Below are 21,553 nucleotides of genomic sequence, written 5' to 3'. Positions count from 1 at the left end.
TATTAGCCCCTTTAAGCTATATTTTTTCTCGATAAACTACAGAACAAACCATCGTTATACAATAACTTGCCTAATTACCCTAACCTGCCTAGTTAACTTAATTAACCTAGTAAAGCCTTTATATGTCCCTTTAAGCTGTATAGAAGTGTCTGGAGAAAATCTGGAGTTTGCATGTTCTACCCTTGTTCATGTAGATTTCCCCCGGGTTCCCAGGTTTCCTCCCACCATCCAAAGGCATACACCATAGCCAATCGACTAATCCAAATTATCACCTATGATAGCCATAGTTTACACTTCTCACACGACGACAAGCAGGGGAGTTTTCGAGACCTACCTGAGCTTGAACTCCCCTCTCGCCCTTCACACGGGAGGGAGCCCCGGGCTCGAGGATATTATGAGCTCAGGGCTCTCTCCCGGGACAGCATACCTATTATGCTTTATTGATCATCAGCTAAGTGTGAACCCTTGAATTCTGACTTCAACTGTTTACATAAACAAAAAAAATGCCTACAGGTTGTGCTTGACATCAGTATCCTTAATGATGACAGAATTTTCAACTTTTCGAAATATACTATGTCATAAATGCTTATATACATTCATTCCAACTTCATGCTTTGATTTTGTGCTGAATATTGTAGAAAATGACACCGACCTCTCTATTTATCTCTTTCACCCACTGGAACCCCATCGTTTAGTTTCTTATGTTTGCTTGTTACTGCCAGTCACGACTTAGTCTTCCCCCCTCCCAGTAGCAACACTTTAATAAGGGCTGTTCAAAAGTAACACTGAGGTTTTGCAGCCATATATAAATCATCAGCAGAAAAGCATTATCTGGCGCTGAGAAAAAAATAAAACAAATCGACACCCACACCACAAGCTGTTCTCTGGTGTCTGGGGAAAGTGTAGGAGGGTGTCATTTTTTCACAATTAGATCTGCGCCCTTGTGTAACCGATTCAGCGCTTTTTTTCCCCTTCTTTTTCATTTTGCACATTTGTGTTGTTTTACAGCGAAAGACTTCATTAATAACCTGATGCAGAAAGATCCGGAAAAGAGGTTCACGTGTGATGAGGCTCTTCGGCATCCGTGGTGAGCAGAAATAGATTGGACAAACATTGTTTAAAGGCATAATAATAATAATAATAATAATAATAATACAATAATAATAAAAGCTAATAATAATGGCTTTTAAAAATTAAAAACTGCTTTTATTCTAGCCAAAATAAAGCACATAATACCTTCTCTGGAAGAAAAAAATGTTATCAGAGGTACTGTAAAAATTTTCAAAGCAAAATTTTGATAAAATAACCCTGAACAAAGTAAACCATCTGTTATTCTGACAATTGATATATAATTAACTACCATGAAAATAAAACTATAATACTATCAAAAGTATTTACGTATCATGGTATAAACATGTATACCAACTCTATTAAAAATAATCCAAATCTGAAACTCAAAGATGTGCACTACCGGTCAAAAGATTGGGGTCAGTTTTTTTTTAAAGTAAATTATTCTGTTCATCAAGGCAGCATTTATTAAATATTTATCATAATTTTAAATAACTGCTTTCTTGTTGTATGTGGTTTTAAATGAAATTATTTCTCCAGTCATTATTGCTTTTATTACTATTACCATTAATAACAAAAACAACAACAGTAATCATAATAATAATCAATATTGCAGTGATTTCTAAAAGATCAGGTGACTGAAGATTGGAGTAATGAAGCTAAATATACATAATTAAAATCACTGGAATAAATTATTAAATTTAATTATAAAGTACTTTTGAACAGTTATTTTACAGTGCAATAACATTTTACAATTTGTACTGTCATTTTGACGAAATAAATGCAGCCTTGGTGAGCAGGAGAAGCTTATTTTAATTCATTTAAAAATCCTACTGACGACAAACTTTTGACAGATATTTTAATGACAGACCATATGATAATCATCTAACACATCCACTAACATATTTCCTCATGAATCCACCAATAAGCTATATTTATTTCGTTAATCTACAGAACAAACCATCGTTATACAATAACTTGCCTAATTACCCTAACCTGCCTATTTAACTTAATTAACCAAGTTAAGCTTTTAAATGTCACTTTAAGCTGTATAGAAGTGTCTTGAAAAATATCTAGTCAAATATTATTTTCTGTCATTATGACAAAGATAAAAAAATCAGTTATTAGAGATGAGTTGTTAAAACTATTATGTTTAGAAATGTGTTGAACTAATCTTCTCTCAGTTAAACAGAAATTGGGGGAAAAAATAAACAAGGAGGCTAACAATTCTGACTTCAACTGAATATATGCTATATTTTTATGCCTCTAACGCAATAGCAATGTTTTACCTTTTGGAAGGTTAAAAAAGTAAAATTTTGGTGAAATAACCCTGATTTACAATCACAACAAAGTAAACCCTGCATCCGTTATTCTGACAATTGATATATAATATAATATAATATAATATAATATAATATAATATAATATAATATAATATAATATAATATAATATAATATAATATAATATAATATTTTACTGTATATATTATTAGTGCTGGACAAAGATTTTTTGAGAAATAAAATCCAAAATAAAAGTTTTTTTGACATAATATATGTGTGTATTACTGTTATTTTATTATGTACAGTTGATGTCAGAATTATTAGCCGCCCTGTTTATTTTTTTCCCCATTTTCTTCTTAACTGAGATTCTTTTCAACAAATTTCAAACTTTTAATTTTAATAACTCATCTCTAATAACTGATTTATTTTATCTTTGCCATGATGACAGTAAATAATATTAGACTAGATATTTTTCAAGACACTTCTATACAGCTTAAAGGGACATATAAAGGCTTTACTAGGTTAATTAAGTTAACTAGGCAGGTTAAGGTAATTAGGCAAGTTATTGTATAATGATGGTTTGTTCTGTAGACAGTCTGAAAATAAAAATAGCTTAAAGGGGCTAATCATTTTGACCTTAAAATAGTTTAAAAAAAAATCAAAACTGCTTTTATTCTAGCCGAAATAAAACAAATAAGACTTTCTCCAGAAGAAAAAATATTATCAGACATACTGTGAACATTTCCTTGCTCTGTTAAACATCATTTGGGAAATATTTAAAAAAGAAAAAAAATTCAAGATAGACACATACAGTACGTAAAAACCAAACTATTCAAAACAAATTTGATATTCATTCATTCACTCATTCATTTTTTTCGGCTTAGTCTTTTTATTTGTTAGGGGTCGACACAGCGGAATGAACCGCCAACCTGTCCAGCATATGTTTTACGCAGCAGATGCCCTTCCATGTGCAACCCATCACTCGGAAACATCCACACACACTCATTCACAAACATACAATACGGACAATTTAGCTTTCCCAATTCACCTATTACAGCGCATGTCTTTGGACTTGGGGGGGGACCAGAGCACCCGGAGGAAACCCATGCGAACACCACACAGAAATGCCAACTGACCCAGACAAGGCTCAGACCAGCGACCTTCTTGCTATGAGGCGATTGTGCTACCCACTGCGCCACCGTGATGCCCATTTATATTTTGTCTAAATATAAATATTTTTACTCAAATATATGACATTTATACATATATATACTAACCATAATACAAACTATGTAATTAGAGGGGCGCGGTGGCTCAGTGGTTAGAATTGTCGCCTTACAGCAAGTAGGTCGCTGATTCGAGTCCCGGCTAGATCAGTTGGCATTTCTGTGTGGAGTTTGCATGTTCTCCCCGTGTTTGCATGGGTTTCTTCCGGGTGCTCTGGTTTCCAAAGACATGCCCTGTAGGTGAATTGAATAAGCTAAATTGACCGTAGTGTATGAGTGTGTCTGAGTGTGTATGGGTGATTCCCAGTTCTGGGTTGCAGCTGGATGGCATCCGCTGAGTAAAACATATTTTGGATAAGTTGGCAGTTCATTCCACTGTGGTGACTCTTGATAAATGAAGGGACCAAACTGAAGGCAAATCAATGAGTGACTATATTATTAAAATGTTAAATATATTCTATAAATTATTCAGTTAAATATATTCTATAAATTGTTATATTAGATTATTTTTATATTATAACATTTATTAATTTATTTTAAAGAAATGCTGTGCAAAGATGAATTATTTAGTACATTATTAATACAGAGTTTAATAAAAATAATTGTTTTAAAGTCATTATATACTCAAATATTGTCACATAGAGTATCGTAAAACCCTTTTGTTCCTCATGGATGTCAAATGATACAGTAGGAAGTCCAGTGGCTAACACTCCTGTGATTTCAGGATAGCCGGTGATACTGCTCTCTGCAAGAACATCCACGAATCCGTCAGCCGACAAATGAAGAAAAACTTTGCCAAAGCAAAATGGCGAGTAAGTGACCAACTCCTTGCCTAAATCATCCAATCATTCATGAAAGGATTTAGGACCTTTCCTTCTATGTTCTTCTCTTCCAGCAAGCCTTTAACGCGACCGCAGTGATCCGACACATGAGGCGTCTTCAGCTCGGCAGCAGTATGGATTCCTCTCAGCACAGAAAGCAGAATCCGACATCCATGCCTGGGAAGAGTCAGTCGGTGGACGTTTCCTCGGTTCATCGTAATGACTGTAAGTTAGTGCCTCGATTATGCTTTTATTAAATATAACCTTCCATGTAGTGTGTGATGTGAAAGCTCTGCAAAGGTCACAACAAACTTTTTTTGTCTTCTAAAAAGCAGAACCAAATCTGATCAGCCTGAAACTAAGTTTGTCAGTAATTCCAGCTTCACATCCTGTTCAAACATATCTAAGTTTGTTACTAATTTGCATAATGCCAATCTATGGTTTTCATTGGTTGCTGGTGAATGAAATCTTTGACCCTCAATTTCTGTAGTCTGTAAAGCCGCCTTTGCACTGCACATGACAAGCGACAGACTGAAAGTCATTCATTTCCAACGAAAAGTAGTCTGAGAGCTGCGTGGAAATCTCTATATTCGGAGAATTCAGATCCGATTTAAGTTAAAATATTTCTTATTACGTAATATAACTTCTGCGACTGTACCGTATGTGACTGGCCGACAGGATGTGATGTATTCCAGTGTTTGTTTTAATGCTGTCTCCACATTCCCTTCAAAAATTTCAGCGGTCTTTGAATTTCCACTTCATTCATTCAACTATGGTGAACGCACATAGAATAAAGGCTCTTGCTTTTGCACTCCTATATTTTGGACACTGCAAGCTCTCCCATGGTGCACGACAAAACTGAAAATTCTGCACGACTTCCACAAGAGGGCGTATTCCAACAGTCGTGTTCCGACAGCTCTGCAGCTCAAATTCGGATCCGATTTGAGCTGCAGAGCCGTTCCAATATTTGAACTTCTGTTCCTAGTCCGTATGTGACCAGTATGTGATGCATTCCAGTGTTTTCCAAGCAGGTCCAGAAAAAAGTCTATAATAAAAAAAAAACATATTTCTATTCATAAATGAGTGATAAAAATATATAATATTTTTTATTGCTGTCTTCACATGCCCTCCATAAATTTCAGCTGTCTCTGAGTTTTTACTCACCATTCATTCAATCAACTGTGGTGAACGCACAGAGAATAAAGGCTCTTGCTTTGGCACACCTGCAAAACTGTCATGCACTCCATGGTGTATGACAAAACGTAAATTCTGCGTGACTGCCACAAGAGGGCGTATTCTGACAGTTGTGTTCCGACTATCCAACAGTCGTGTTTCGACGGCTCTGCAGCTTAAATTCGGATCCGATTTGAGCTGCAGAGCCAGTAAAATATTTGAACTTCTGCACCTAGACCGTATGTGACCGGCCGACCGGATGTGATGTATTTCAGTGTTTTCCTAGCAGGTTTGTGTGCACGAGAGGAGGATTAGTAGTTTAAGTTACCTTTAAATCAGAAAAAAGTCTATAATGAAAAAACACATATAAATAAGTAATAAAATTATCTAATGTTTTTAAAATTTCTTTTAAAATTTAATGACAAAACGTAAAATCTGCGTGACTGCCACAAGAGGACGTATTCTAAAGATCGAGTCTGAATGTCGTGTGCAGTGGAAAGACAATTTAAGTGGCCTTTTCAGCCTGATCTCATGAGGAAACGTAAATATTTCATGCTTTGACAATTTTGTGGCTAATTCATATTAAAACGTACAAACAAATATATATGCTTTTTAAAAAGAGGCGTGGCACCAAACCCAACCCCTAAACCCAACTGTCATTGGAGGATGAGACAATAATAGTAAATTGTACGCATGCGATCGTACAAATTCATCCGAATTAGCCGATAAATCTAAATTTCCAAATTGTCATGAGATATCATTGGCCATTCACACAAAAATCTTCACATCCAAAAATGGTTTGTTTTGGTTAATAAATTTTTAAAAACGGCAACGTTTAGCGTCAAACAAAACAGTTGTCATGACAACTTGCTACTGTAAACAGAAGCTCGCAACGCTTGCCCCACCTCCAAGTTCTTCTGATTGGTCCACTGCTTTGGAACTGACATTGATGAGCAGTGCTGCCTGCTAAAGTCCGTGTAAGATAAAAATGTACAGTGTTTATTTTGCCAGCGCACATTGTTATTCCTTACATAAAAAAATGAATCCGTGCTAAGTTAATCCACTAAAAAAAAATGTTTGTTTTGATAATCGTCAATTAAAAGTGTGAGAGTTATTATTGCAATTGAAGTTGCATTACTTCTCTGTTGACGTCATTTTTGACAGCTTCAGCCACAACTAGGCCCCTCTTACCGTTAGTTTGCTTTCAGGTAATTATGCGCAAAAAGAAATCCCCCGCCCCTACTCAATATTCAGTTTCAGATCCTAAAATAAAACTCTTAGTAACTTTAGGTTCATGTCGATCTTGAAATCTAATCTGCGCGAAACATGACCGTAACATTCACACATGTCTGTAAAGCGCATGTTCACGTAGAAAAAAAACAGCCTGATCTCACGAGGAAATGTAAGTACTTTACAATTTGGCAATTTAGTGGCTAATTCTTACAAATCTGTACAGTTGTAGGAATATTTACATTTTCAAAAAGAGACGTGGCAACCAACTCCACGGTTGCACGATACTGGAATTTGGTACCAATTGATACTGAAATTTTAAAAACAACCATTTCTCGGTAACATTTGAGCGCTGTTGAGTCCAGTGTCCCTGTACCTGGGGTTACATTGAGTAAACAGCGGTGAGATTGGTGAACTGATGACCTTCACGGTCATTTCTGTTGAGCACGTGAACCCAATGGCAAATCAGTGCTGTTTAAGAACGTGTTAACATGTTAACGGGAAATAGAAGTTTTTTTAAATTTTAATACCGATTGGTACCGAATTCCAGTATCGTGACAACCCTAAACCCTACTGTCGTTGGGGGATGAGCAAATCGTACTAAATTATATGAATGAAATCATACAAATTAGCCATTAAATTAAAGTTATGAATTGCCATGAAATTGTGTTAGAAAACAATGGAAATGTAGCACATTAGAATGAAAAAAATAAAACATTTGTGTGTGAATGCTCACAAAAAAAGCTTCCAAAATATTGCAGACATTAGGCGTTATTTTTAAACCTTTATTGAAAATTGACTGAAATGTAATAATTGTGTTGGAGATGTGTGTTGATCCTGGTGAGTTACTCATGACCAGTGCTGTGCTGTGTGTTGTATTATGTCGTGTTGTCAAACAGCCCTTGAAGAGGGTGTTATCTTTGTCTAGGTTCGCCGAAACAAACGCCAAACTCTTCCACGCGGACGGGAAAGCCAGAACGACAAACTCGGCCATCAACCGTCACCACCATCATCACCGGCTCCAAATGACATCACTTCCTGTGAGACTGCTCACCTGATTGATGCACTTTGTGAGGGGAAAAAATGCGTTTTCTGATATGTAACGATAACTTCCATTGTCCGCAGTCACCCGTTCAACGCTGTTTTCCTTTCTGGAAAGCCAACGGGATGCTAAATGGCTTCCAATATGGTGGCCTGCACATTTAAGGGGACGGTTTTACAGAGCAAAGCTCATGATTTGGGCAGTTTTATGTGGCTTTTAAATGGAGATTGCAAAAAAAAATATTAAAAATTTGTGTAGATAAAAATGATTTTCGTTCGTTCATTGTAACTTTTTGCTGCTGTAGTTCAACCTGCTACTGTTTCGAACTACCAAACGATGAAGGATGTGAGGTTTACAGAATGCCAATGGAAGTTGATGTAGTGTAGTAAATACATAATTTCCATCAAGTACACATACGTATAAACCCTACAGTGCTGGATGTGTCTGGCATTTATTAATAGGCGAATGAAGGATGTATTGTATAAAAATTTAAACGTGCACTTCAGTGGTTTTGTTCATATCAACGAAAGATTCTAGAGTGATTTGTGTGTCAAATGACAATGATATATTGCCGCCAATATGTGTAAACTTAGGATTCAGTCCTGGGTGCATCTGGCTTTTATTAACAAGCAAATGAGGGATGTGAATAATGTATAAAAATGAAAATGTGCAGTTTTATGTTTTGTTTTTTATTATCAACAACTCGTTAATGTAAAGATTCGGGAGTGATTTGTGTGTTAAAGAGCTGTCATCCAGTACAGATAAACGTCACGAGTGAATGAAAGATCTGAATATTGTATACAAAAAAAAAAAATAATAATAGAAATGTGCAGTTTAATGGCTTTATCGACAATTTGTTAATATTAGTAAAATAATCTAAATAATTTGTGGTGTAAAATGATGGCAAAAGCACTTTTTGTAAGTGCTTTGTGTATGTTTTGGATTTATTTTGTACGGTCTGCTTTTTACAGTTTAATTTTGGTCACGTTTTACATTGCAGTGATTATGTTACATAGTAGTTTGTGTGCGAATAGAAGTATTTGTTGCTGTCGATTAATTGTAATATAGGCACTGTAATGTAAATTGCTATATAAGTTTATTCTTTTAACTGTAACTAATGAAATTTTGGAAAACTTGACCTGTGATTGTGTTTTGTCACAGATGTAAATGAGAAGTACCAGCTTCAGTGACCAACGTTTGTATTTGGTGATCTTGTGTTTCAGTGAAGTGAAATTTACTAAGAAGTTCACAGTGTATCAATGCAAACAACACAGTTTTCCAGGTCCACTGAAGCTGTTTGATATGATGTGTCCAATGATATACGGCGCTGGGAGATTCAAAGCTTTGCATGCCATCTTGGTCTTCATACCAGCCCTCTGAATTTAGCGGCTTCGTGCTGCTTCTTACATTCAGGTTGAAAAAAAATGATGTAAGCTGTGTTTTCTCCTCAGTGGATTTGTACTGTGGTGAGTGTTTTTTTTTTTTTTGGTGAGTTGATTTCAAGTTTTCATTAAACACAAAGATAACACCGCTTTTATTATTATTGTTTGTACTTTTTTGAATAGTTTTATTTCACCAAATTGAAAGATTTACAACATGTTATATGTTTGGATTGCAAGAAGTAACAATACTTTACATTATTCCAGCTTAAAATGGATAAAAAAAAACTATTTGAAAAGCAGATTTCTTTATGTAATACTAGAAATGTTACAGTGAGTTATACATTTGTGCAAAGACTTCTTTCATTATAGTAAATAATATACAAAGAATATACGTTTCTCTATACTATAACTAAACTTACATTAAGAGCCTAAGATGAATAAATGTACATCTTTATTACATGTTCTGCATGCATGATTACACATTATATTATTTTTTTTTCTGTTGACGTGTGTACATTGTACCTCAAAAACCTTCATAGAAATAAGCTGTCCCTGCTGAAAAATCCAGCTTAAACCAGCCTAGGATGGTTGGCTGGCTTTGCTGGTCGACCAGGCTGGTTTTAGATGGGTTTTGGCCACTTGCAGACTGGTTTCCAGCCATTTCCATTTCCAGCCTGGTCTTAGCTGGTCAGGCTGGAAAGTGACCAGCTAAAACCAGCTTGACGATCCCGGTTTAAGCTGGACATTGCTGGTTTTAGCTGGGCTCCCAGCCTGGCTAGGCTGGTCAAGTTGGTTTTAGCTGGTTATCTCCCAGCGTGTCCAGCTAAAACCAGGCTAGAATTGGCTAAAAAACCAGCTAAAAACAGCCAACCATCCTAGACTGGTTTAAGCTGGATTTTTCAGCAGGGGTGAAGTACTTTAAAGCTTTCTACCCGTGTTTTTGTAGTTTTACCGCTGTTTTAGATGTAGTTTTCCCGCTGTTGTGAATGTAGTTTACCCGCTGATTTAGATGGTGTGTCGGTTATATTCGTATGACGGGTCCAGACCATCATAGTGAAACTCTCTCCACTGCTCGGTCTTCTCTCTGGTGCGCTCGTCTTGCTCTTGAGGAATAAAATTGATGAAATTTAATCGTTAAATGTGTATTTAGAATATTAATCATGTCTACATAGTACAAATCAAGTCTTTGAGCAAATATTTGATGTAATTATTTGATGTTTTACTGCGCTAGTGTAGCCTGAGTACATTTCTCACAAATTTCAGGTAATCACTTGGTTTAGTTGTATATATATATTTTTTAAATCAGAATATCCTGTTTTTAATACAATTTGTTTTTGATAAATTTATTTTGTAAAGCCAAACAAGGTTCAACTGAATGTATATTAAACCTTTTGCGTGAGATATAGCAAAGTTCTTTGGATATACGGTGAATGATCTAGAATGCTACTAAAGCTGCCTGATCCATCATGGCCGACAGGTAAGTGATTTGAACCTGACAGACTCACCGTCGTTTTCTTCTTCAGCGTAGTTCTCATATTTATTCCTCTGTTCTTCGTGATACTCCCTCCTTCTCTCATCTGCGGCAAGTCTCTGTCTCTGTTCAGCTAAGAAACAACAAAATGTGAGGAAAAATGTCAATTAAAAACAGAATTAAGCTCGTAGTCAAACAACGAAGGTATGCAAACAGTCACGAATTTTTTACAAAAACCTTCTACGATGTAAAACATTTTTTTTCTTTTTAAAATGTAGATGTTGTCTTGGTAAAAACCTGATAGGAGTAGGGTTCGTCTTTTGTATAAAATAATAATACCCTTTTACTAAAAAAAAAATGGCATAACCAACGAAGGGCTTAGCTTGGATGAAACAAATATTGCATATTATAGCATGATTAATTTTTGTTGGTTTAGCATGTTGTTGTTACTAGCAAATTTTATGATGCTAATGTAGAACTTTGACTACCTTAGCATTGCTTGCATAAACATGTTTGTTGCATCGTTCATGTGAACATAAATTAGCATGCTGCATATTTAAAGAGAAGACTAGCTTAAAATTCCAGCTGAAAAAAAAACAGCTTAAATAAACTTAAGCTGGTTGGTGGGTTTTAGCTGGTTGACCAGCCTGGTTTTTGAGGGGTTTGGCCATTTCCAGCCTGGCCTTAGCTGCTTAGGCTGAAAAATGCCCTGCTAGAACCAGCTTGACCAGTCTGGTTTAAGCCAGACATTGCTGGTTTTGCTGGGCTCTTAGGCTGGTCAAGCTGGTTTTAGTTGGTCATCTCCCAGCCTAACCAACTAAAACCAGGCTGAAAATGGCTGGTAACCAGCCTGAAAGTGGTCAAAACTGCTCTAAAACCAGGCTGGTCCACCAGTCAACCAGCCTAGGCTGGTTGAAGCAGTTTTTTCAGCAGGAAAAGCATGTTTTTCACATGTTCCTAACAAGTTTTAAGAAAACTAATGTGTTTAGGACAATGTAAAAATTAATTGACGTAATTGACGTGGGTTTATATATATATATATATATATATATATATATATATATATATATATATATATATATATATATATAGGTTTTTCATGATTTAACGCTTATAATTTTGGTAAATTTGTATAAACAAGTTGGCAAACTACAATGTTCAAATAACTGGTCAGAGCAAGATGGAAATACATAGCATTCAATATGATTTTTTAACTCCATCTACAAAGTCTCTGTTTTTGCCTTTTCCTATTTCAGTTATGAATGTGCTGTAAAAGAAATTGATCATAGTGTCACAAAATGCAGCTTAAAAAACATCTGTTTCAGAAATATTTCAGTCAATACTTTTTTCATGTGGAAATTAGCATCTTTTGACACATTACTAGCATGAAATAGCATGTTGCCAGCATGTTTAGTGCATTACTAAATCGCATCAGCATGTTGCTACTGTAGCATTAATTAAATGTTAAATTCTTACTTATTTCAGAAAAAGTATGAATGGAACGCTTCAAAAGAAAAAAAAATTTAGTCATTTTTCTTGCGTCACCGTTTTGTAAACATTAACTGCCACAGATGAGTCAAACACCAATTTTGGTGTGTCCACAACCATAAACTAACAATTTCAAACTAGGCCAAAGCCAAATCAAAGACATGTAAAAACAGAGCTGCTCCTCCAGCACCGGGAGACTGGAGTCTGCTTTCTCCAGGCTGTCCTGTGGTTCCTGCATTCCTCCGCTGGCTTAACCTGTGTGGCCGCTAAATAGCCTCTTTATTTTACACCAGGAAAGTCTGACCGAAAACCCACACAAGCCACAAATCTGATGATGTGAGTAGGGCTGATTTACTTTGCAAAAAATTTACTTGGCTTTTTAAATATATTATATACTACTGTTAAAAAATGTGCGATTAGTAAGAATTTCTTTACATTATAAAAAAGCATTAATAAAATGATTGTAAAATATATTAGAAAAAAAATCACTCTCCAAAGCTGCATTTATTAGTTCAAAAAGAAAAGTGAGAAATATTGTTTTAAATGTATCTTTTGCATTTAAATGAACAATATGAAAATGTTTGTAATTTATTTATTATGATTTAAATAATTTAATGGCTAATCTAAATTTCCACCAGTGAATATAACTGTTTTTTGTGTCATGGTCACAGAAATTATGCAGATATGACGTTTAAATCAATATCTATTATTATTTTTATTAATAATATTATTATAAATGTTAAAAACAGAACTTTTATTGGAAATAGAATTCTAATTAAATTCTTTTATTTAAGATGTTTTAGAACAACCCCTTCCCCAAAAATGTAACCCCTTTAATACATAAAATAAATACATAAAAATACAAAAAATAAATAGTAACAATATAAAACTTTTAAAATAAATAAAGCTATAAAAACTATACAAAATAAATAAAAATGTACTGCCATCATAGTTACTTTTCAGGGGATACATTTGTACATCAATTTACATTGTGTTACATTGTATTTGCCTCAGATTCCATTGGTGAGAGTGTAAGTAACCTCTAAATATACATATCTAAATATGCTGTAATACTTTTCCACCTCTTCAGAAAAAATTCAGTCTTCATTTGTAGACATTCAGTCATTTTTTCCATTACATAGACCTGTTTAAGCGACCATGCATTTCTTTTTTGGACATTTTTTCCAAAATCTTAAATCCCAAAGTCCCAAATATGCAGGTATGATCTCCAGTTTTACCACATTTTCTCCAACACAAAGCAACAGATGGTCCTTTTACATTTGTAGAAATTACAGGAGTATTAAAGTAGACTGTAAAACCCAACAGTCGACTTTATCAAATGAAATGAGTGATGTAGTACTCAAAATTGACTAAAAGTTAAATCTACTTATTTGAAAAGAGTTTTGAACTCAGTGTTAATTAAATAACACATTACTTCAGCCTAAATGAAGTTCACAGTACTCTTAGATTAGTTTTTTACTTAAATGATTTGTAGCAATCGGTTTCCTCAATGGTTTGAGTTGCCTTAACTTACTGGGTTTTACAGGACTCAGTTGGATTGAGTTCTGTTCGGTTTTACTGTGCTCAAATTGCTTCGTTTACTCAAATGGAGTAAGTTCACAGTACTCATTAGGATTAGTTTTTGAACTTAAAGGGTTTGTTGCTATCGGTTTCCTCAAATGGTTTAAGTTGACTTAACTTGGTTTTTAAAGTGTACCTCATTATTCTTTTCATAGTTGACTATTGATTCTTTAATGACATCCTTCACATAACTCAGACCTCATCCTCAATTATGGTATTTAGTTCTACTTCCCATTATCCTTTAACTTGATCTATATTTTATACAGTATTAGTTACTAATCTTTTATATAAATGAGAGTCTTTTAGCTGGAAGAGTTCTAATGCATTAATATACAGTTGAAGTCAGAATTATTACCTCCCCTTTGAATTATTTTTTAAAAAATAATTCTCAAATGATGTTTAATAGAGCAAGGAAATTTTCACATTATGTCTGATAATATTTTTTCTTCTGGAGAAAGCCTTATTTGTTTTATTTCGGCTAGAATAAAAGCAGTTTTTAATTTTTTAAACACCATTTTAAGGACAAAATTATTAGCCCCTTTAAGCTATATTTTTTTCGATAGTCTACAGAACAAACCATCGTTATGCAATAACTTGCCTGATTACCCTAACTTGTCTAGTTAACTTAATTAACCTAGTTAAGCCTTTAAAGGTCACTTTAAGCTGTATAGAAGTGTCTTGAAAATATCAAAAAATATCATATTTAAAACGGTTCTCAAACAAGCACAAAAATCCTCACCGTTTATCTCATCTTGAGTTTTCACAGCTCTCCTGCTTCTCCGTTTGAAGAAGCTGGCGGCATCTGCTTCTGGCATGAAGATCTTCCTCAGTGCACCTTTATCATGAAGAACAACACTGATGAAGAACTCTGAGAAACACCTACAGCTTTTAGCATTAACTTCTTTAAGTCACCTTGAGGATTGACTGCATCCCTCTTATCAGATACAGCACTGTCGGCTCCATCGAATACTGCAACACAGGAGAAATGGATGAGGTAAGTCCCAACAAGTTTTGACAAGTTTTTACCACAGTCCGGCTACTCACAGGTGATGGCGGACAAAACAAGCAGACAGGTGAGAAGAGCAGGTTGAGTCCAGGACATGTTTAGATTTAGCGGAGCAGGAGTGAAGAAAAGGCTGCTGATGTTGTGAGGCTTGTGGTTGAGAGAGCAGTGAATGGAATTTGACCAAGTGGGGTGGAGGTTTGGGGAATGTGTTGATTTTGGGATGTGGGAGTGGCAGGAGAACGCGAAGGTGGCTGAGAACCATTACTGTCGGGTGAAGCTTGGAGTGATCGATTAAGCAATTTATTTATTTACTTATTTACTTATTTATTTATTTATTTATTTATTTATTTATTTATTTACTTTTTACTTATTTATTTACTGATTTAATTTTTACTTACTTATTTATTTATTTAATTATTTATTTACTTATGTATTTATTTATTTATTTACTTTTTACTTATATATTCTTTGCTTTTTACTTATTTATTTACCTAATTATTTATTTACTTATGTATTTATTTATTTACTTTTTACTTATTTATTTGTTTGGTTATTTACTTTTTACTTGTTTATTTGTTTATTTACTTTTTATTTATTTATTTACTTATTTATTTATTTAGTTACTTATTTACTTTTACTTATTTATTCATTTATTTTTTATTTATGTATTTATTTATTTACTTATTTTTTACTTTATTTAATTTATTTATTTACTTATTTACTTTTTTACTTATTTATTTATTTACTTTTTACTTATTTATTTATTTATTTATTTTCTTATTTACTTTTTACCTATTTATTTACTTATTTATTTATTTATTTACTTACTTTTATTTATTTATTTACCTATTTAATTTTTACTTATTTATTTACTTTTCGGTTATTTATTTATTTACTTTTTACTTATTTATTTATTTGTTTGTTAACTTATTTATTTACTTTTTACTTATTTATTTATTTATTTATTTACTTATTTGCTTTTTACTTATTTATTTTCTATTTATTTATGTACTCATTTATTTATATACTTATTTACTTTTTACTTATTTATTCATTTAATTATTTACTTTTTATTTATTTATTTACTTATTTATTTTCCCTTATTTATATGTTTATTTACTTATTTATTTCCTTTTATTTACTTCATTTTACTTGTTTATTTATTTACTTTTTACTTATTTATTCACTTTTTTTCTTTTTACCTATTTATTTATTTACTTTTTTACTTATTTATTTTGTTATTTATTTAACTTACTTACTTACTTACTTACTTACATATTTTAACACTTGTATTGGGGCAGGGGTTCCCAAACCTTATTTTGACTAGGAGTGGTGGAGATTGGTGGTATGTGCTGATTTTGAGATGTGGGAGTGGCAGCAGAATGAGAAGGTGGCTGAGATCGAGCTCTGTGGGGTGCAGCTTGGAGCGTTTGATTAATTAATTAATTAATTTATTTATTTATTTACTTATTGTTTTACATATTTATTTACATATTTATTCGCTTATTTACTTATTTATTTTACTTAGTTACGTACTTACCTAAAACAGTTGTATTGGGGCAGGGGTTTCCAAACTTTATTTTCACCAGAAGGGGTGGAGATTGGTAGTATGTGCTGATTTTGGGATGTGGGAGTGGCATCAGAATGGGAAGGTGGCTGAGATCGAGCTCTGTGGGGTGCAACTGGAGGGTTGGATTGACCAAGTTATTTATTTATTTTTTAACAGTTGTTTTAGGGCAGGGGTTCCCAAACTTTTTCATTCATTAATTTTTTTTTCGGCTCAGTCCCTTTATTAATTTGGGGTTACCACTGCTGAATGAACCGCCAACTTATCCAGCATATGTTTTACGCAGCGGATGCCCTTTTAGCCACAACCCAACACTGGGAAACACCCATAAACTCTTGCATTCACACACATACACTGTGAACAATTTAGCTTATCTAATTCACCTGTAGCGCATGTCTTTGGACTGTGGGAGAAAGTGGAGCACCCGGAGGAAACCCACGCGAACACAGGGAGACCATGCAAACTTCACACAGAAATGCCAACTAACCCAGTCAGGGCTCAAACCAGCGACCTTCTTGCTGTGAGGCGATCGTGCTAGCCACTGCACCACCACGACGACCTGTAATGTGAATTTTGTAATAATATTACTTAATTAAGTAATAAGTACAAATATTTACAAGTAACATGTAAAATCTAAAGTAATAATAACGTTTGAGTTGCTTTTTTTTTTTTAGAAAAATGCAATGTGAGTTTTATTTTAATCAATTAACTTTAAAAAAAAGTAAATCGTTGAATTAAAATTAACATAGTCACACTGAATCACATATTAAATGAGAAAATGGAAGAAAAGGAAAAGGTGTATTGATATAATGGTGTATTGGTGTAATGATGTATATTATTTGAACTGCACAGTTTTTTCTTTTTTTTATATCTGTATTACCTCATGTGACTGGACAATGTAAATGAGATCCAGTCAATATTGTCACAAATGAACTTGCGTAACTATTTACACCATTTACTACTAGCTTATTACTTACCTATTCTTAAAATATTAACTGTTTATTAGCACTTATGAAGTATGATCTTATCTTTCATCCCTCATCCTACTTAATTCCTAAACCCAATTACTACCCTACTATTAATAAGTAGCTTATAAGTAGTTTATTAAGCTAAAAGTCTTAATTAATGGTTTGTTAATAGCCTTAAAATAAAGTGTGACCAAACTTATATTCCTTTTTATAATCGTGAAAACAAAACATAAGTTTTTCAACACATTTTACAAGTTCTTCATAATATTCTCAGTCTACGTTCTTGCATACTTATTCTTCACACTTTACATTTCTCTTTACATCTTACCCCCCAAAAATAATATTGGCTCTCATTCAAAGATATGACCTTTTCAGCAAATGATTGAGACATGTTTCTGGCCCCCGAATGCTGAAATACGGAGAGAGCGCTTTCACCCTGAGGGGTGTGATTCAACACAAGGGTTCCTCTCATGCCTCTCACCTCAGGCTGGAGAAACGTCTGCGCTTCTCTGTTTATTCACTTTTCTTTCAAGCTGGAGTCGAGCCAATGGCAGGACGCAGTGAATGATGAAATTGTGAGGGCCTCTTTCCGAGAGTCTGGGGCGCGGAGAAACTGAGATGTAGGAATATGTAAAGGAAAGGCTTAGAAAGAGACGCACGGTGGACTGAAGGAAAAGGGGTTTGAAAACACCGTCACACGTGTCTGCTTGAAATATTCAGTCACTGGACAGTCATGAACATGCCAAAACTGACGGCTTTTTTGGCTTTCAGAATGAAGGCCGGGATGATCTTTGAAGATGTTTGACTTGTGTTTTAGCAGTGAAGCTTTTGTGGAAGCATTGGGAATAGGTTGGTAGGTTACTTTATTTATACCCGAAGGTAGATTTGGTTTGCAGTCAAGAGTCCTCATCTCATAACAGTGCCACACAAAGGAACTCACACAGTAACAACAACAAATGAACATTAAGACATAAAACATACATAAAAACACTTATAAAGAATAAATAAACAATCACTTCAGGTGTCCACCCCCCTCCCCCCAAGTAAATGTTTAAAATGATCTAAAATATACAAGTCTCCAATACATCTCTGCTTTAGTCTATGCCTTATTTAAATGTCTAATGGCTTCTAGTATGAAACTATTTTTGTATCGTTTCGTTTTACAGCTTATTACTAGAAACCTGCAAACAGAAGGAAGAAGCTGAAACTCTGAGTGTAGGGGATGAGCAGTGTCACTTAAAATTGAATGTGTAATTCTCTTTAGCTGCCTGGTGTACACAGCCTCTAGATTAGCCAGTGACACCACCGTCAGACTACTGGACACTTAGCTATTTGATTTAGTGAGTTTGTATGGGTAGTTAATGTAATTTAATGTAATCTAATGTAATGTGTATTTATATAGCGCATTTATTGTGTATGGCCATACACCCAAAGCGCTTCACAATCATAAGGGGGGTCTCTCCATACCACCACCAGTGTGCAGCATCCACTTGGATGATGCAACGGCAGCCACAGGACAACGGTGCCAGTGCCCTCACCACACACCAGCTATTGGTGGAGTAAGAATCAGTGATAGAGCCAATTCGATGGATGGGGATGATTGGGAGGCCATGATCGCAAGGGCCAATTAAGGGACTTTGGCCAGGACACCGGGGTTATACTCCTACCCTTTACGAGAAGTGCCATGGGATTTTTAATGACCACAGAGATACAGAGATTAACGTCTCATCCGAAAGATGGAGCCCACTGACAGGATAGAGTCCCCTTCATTTTACTGGGACATTAGGACTCACACAGACCACAGGTTGAGCGCCACCTGCTGGCCTCTCTAAAGCCACTTTCAACAGGAACCTGGTTTTTCCCATGTGGTCTCTCATCCAGGTACTGACCAGGCTCAGCCCTGCTTAGCTGCAGTGAGTAACCGGTCTTGGGCTGCAGGGTGACATGGCTGTGGCATAAAGAGAGAGTTCACCCAAAAATGAAAATTCTGTCATCATTTATTTATTCGCTTGTAACAAACTGATTTGAGTTTGTGCAAGTTTTAATTTTTTTTGTGAACTATAACTTTATAAGCAGTATAGAATCACTTTTGTTTGGGTTTTTCATGAGATTAAAAATGTCAATAATACACGTCCTGACAAAAGTCTTGTTGTCGCAACAAATAATAATTTGACTTCTAGTTGATCATTTGGAAAAGTGGCAGAAGGTGGATTTTTTAAATGAATCATCTGCTGAACTGCATCCAAATAATCCCAAATACTACAGAAAACCTATTGAAACCCGAATGGACCCAAGATTCTTACATAAATCAGTCAAGTTTGGTGAAGGAAAAATCATGGTTTGGGGTTGCATTCAGTATGGGGGTGTGCGAGAGATCTGCAGAGTGGATGACAACATCAACAGCCTGAGGTATTAAGATTGTGCTGCCCATTACATTACAAACCACAGGAGAGGGCAGATTCTTCAGCAGGATAGCGCTCCTTCTCATACCTCAGCTTCCACAGCAAAATTCCTGAAAGCAAAGGTCAAGGTGCTCCAGGATTGGCCAGCCTAGTCACCATACATGAACATTATTGAGCATGTCTGGGGTAAGATGGAGGAGGAGGCATTGAAGATGAATCCAATGAGTCTTGATGAACTCTGGTAGTCCAGCAAGAACACTTTCTTTGCCATTCCAGATGACTTTATTAATAAGTTATCTGAGTCATTGCAGCTCAGGGGAGTCATACACCATATTATATCTTTTTCTGCTACACCATGACTTTATGTTCTATACTGTACATTATTTCTGTTTAGTGACTAGACTTTTGTCTAAGCAAAGTCAGACCCTACTGTCCTAATTAAATCATTAAAAATCAAGACATGATCATATTTTATTTTGGTAAAATAAGCGTAATCTAGAGGCCTCTGCCTTTCATATAAGCCACTCCAGATACAAAATGATCAACTAGAAGTTATTACTTGTTGTTCCTAAAACTTGGATAGACGACAAGACTTTTGTCAGGCAGTGTATTTGTTTGATTTAGGACTATACAGCCACAGTCATTCACTGTCTGTCCTGGAGGGAGCGCCAGCTATCTAGATTTACCTGATTCGTTTTTTAAAGCTGACTCAAAAGATTGGATGAATAAATAATGACATATTAGACATTTAAATGCATGTTAAGTGACCTACTTTTTGCTTAAGACCGTTAAAAATTGGTAAACATTAAACATTGAGATCCTAAATATGTCTGAGATATAACCATATAGGACCTTAAAGGGATAGTTCAACCAAAAGTGTACATTTTAATCAAAAAGTCATTTTTACTTTAACAAATTTAAAATGTTCTTAACCTCAAGTGGTTCAAAAGCTTAACACAAAAGAAGATATTTTGGAAAATGTTGAAAACCTGTAACCATTGACTACTTCTGTAGGAACAAACTTATTTTCATTCATTTTCTTGTCGGCTTAGTTCCTTTATTAATCCGGGGTCGCCACACCGGAATGAACCGCCAACTTATCCAGCAAGTTTTTACGCAGCGGATGCCCTTCCAGCCGCAACCCATCTCTGGGAAACATCCACACACACATTCACACACTTATAAACTACGGACAATTTAGCCTACCCAATTCACCTGTACCGCATGTCTTTGGACTGTGGGGGAAACCGGAGCACCCGGAGGAAACCCACGCGAACACAGGGAAAACATGCAAACTCCACACAGAAATGCCAGCGACGTTCTTGCTGTGAGGCGACAGCACTACCTACTGCGCCACTGCTTCGCCTAATAACTTATTTTATTGAAGTGAATGGTTACAGGTTTTCAGCATTGTTCAAAATGTCTTCTTTTGTGTTAAAAAAAATCTGATTTTGTGACTTGAAGGAGGAGTAAACTATGACAGAATTTTCATTTTTGGGTGATCTATGCCTTTAAATGATTACTAAAGTTTGTATATAAAGATTATATAAGAAGTTAGTGTCTGGACTCTGCCACCAAAACAAGAACTAACAAGACTGAAGTGGCAGAATCCTGACAGAGAATGAGAATCTGTGCTGTCTTTATAGGAACTTTATTAGATACAACTTTGGATCATTGGATCAACTTTGCTCATTAGATATTTTCTCTTTTTGGTACTATTTACTGATGAAGACAAACTGAAATCCCTGTATTTTTGGTGTTTAAGCATATACGGATATAATATTTGTAGTTTTTGTTTTCACGAAATAGGTTGCTGTGTATGCTTTTTGAGATCTCAAAATTCTTGC

The 21,553-nt window shown here is 34.9% G+C and overlaps 3 protein-coding genes across 10 annotated transcripts in view; 2 read left to right on the top strand and 1 right to left on the bottom strand.

Moving 5' to 3' along the window:
* camk1db (calcium/calmodulin-dependent protein kinase 1Db) overlaps window positions 1-8,103 on the top strand; it is a 40,455-nt gene extending 32,352 nt beyond the window's left edge. Inside the window, exons 8-11 of one of the 3 annotated variants that reach the window (XR_012399995.1) lie at window positions 1,009-1,087; window positions 4,300-4,387; window positions 4,471-5,230; window positions 5,350-7,498. Coding sequence is in view for 2 of the 3 variants with exons in the window: in NM_001080658.2 (NP_001074127.2) it covers window positions 1,009-1,087; window positions 4,300-4,387; window positions 4,471-4,621; window positions 7,728-7,828 (419 nt within the window). In the remaining variant the exon portion in view is untranslated. 3 annotated transcript variants of the gene reach the window in all.
* Window positions 8,104-9,373: 1,270 nt separating this feature from the next.
* On the bottom strand, window positions 9,374-14,955 carry ucmab (upper zone of growth plate and cartilage matrix associated b). Its single transcript, NM_212934.2, is given in 5 exon segments — window positions 9,374-10,326; window positions 10,729-10,827; window positions 14,503-14,598; window positions 14,676-14,732; window positions 14,808-14,955. Coding segments are annotated over 5 exon segments (408 nt in total). The 5' UTR covers window positions 14,866-14,955; the 3' UTR covers window positions 9,374-10,228.
* Window positions 10,274-21,553, top strand: part of hal (histidine ammonia-lyase) — a 35,988-nt gene continuing 24,708 nt past the window's right edge. Inside the window, exons 1-3 of one of the 6 annotated variants that reach the window (XM_073941625.1) lie at window positions 10,274-10,486; window positions 10,580-10,700; window positions 14,521-14,757. In XM_073941625.1, the coding sequence (XP_073797726.1) occupies window positions 14,749-14,757 (9 nt within the window). In that variant the 5' untranslated portion in view covers window positions 10,274-10,486; window positions 10,580-10,700; window positions 14,521-14,748. Of the gene's footprint in view, window positions 10,487-10,579; window positions 10,899-12,369; window positions 12,519-14,520; window positions 14,758-21,553 lie in introns of those variants that run through there. The other 5 variants (XM_073941627.1, XM_073941626.1, XM_073941624.1 and 2 more) reach the window with 5 other exon arrangements.

This window comes from Danio rerio, chromosome 25 (genome assembly GCF_049306965.1).
Source record: "Danio rerio strain Tuebingen ecotype United States chromosome 25, GRCz12tu, whole genome shotgun sequence".
Taxonomy (NCBI): domain Eukaryota; kingdom Metazoa; phylum Chordata; class Actinopteri; order Cypriniformes; family Danionidae; genus Danio; species Danio rerio.
This window is presented reverse-complemented; position numbering and strand designations above follow the sequence as displayed.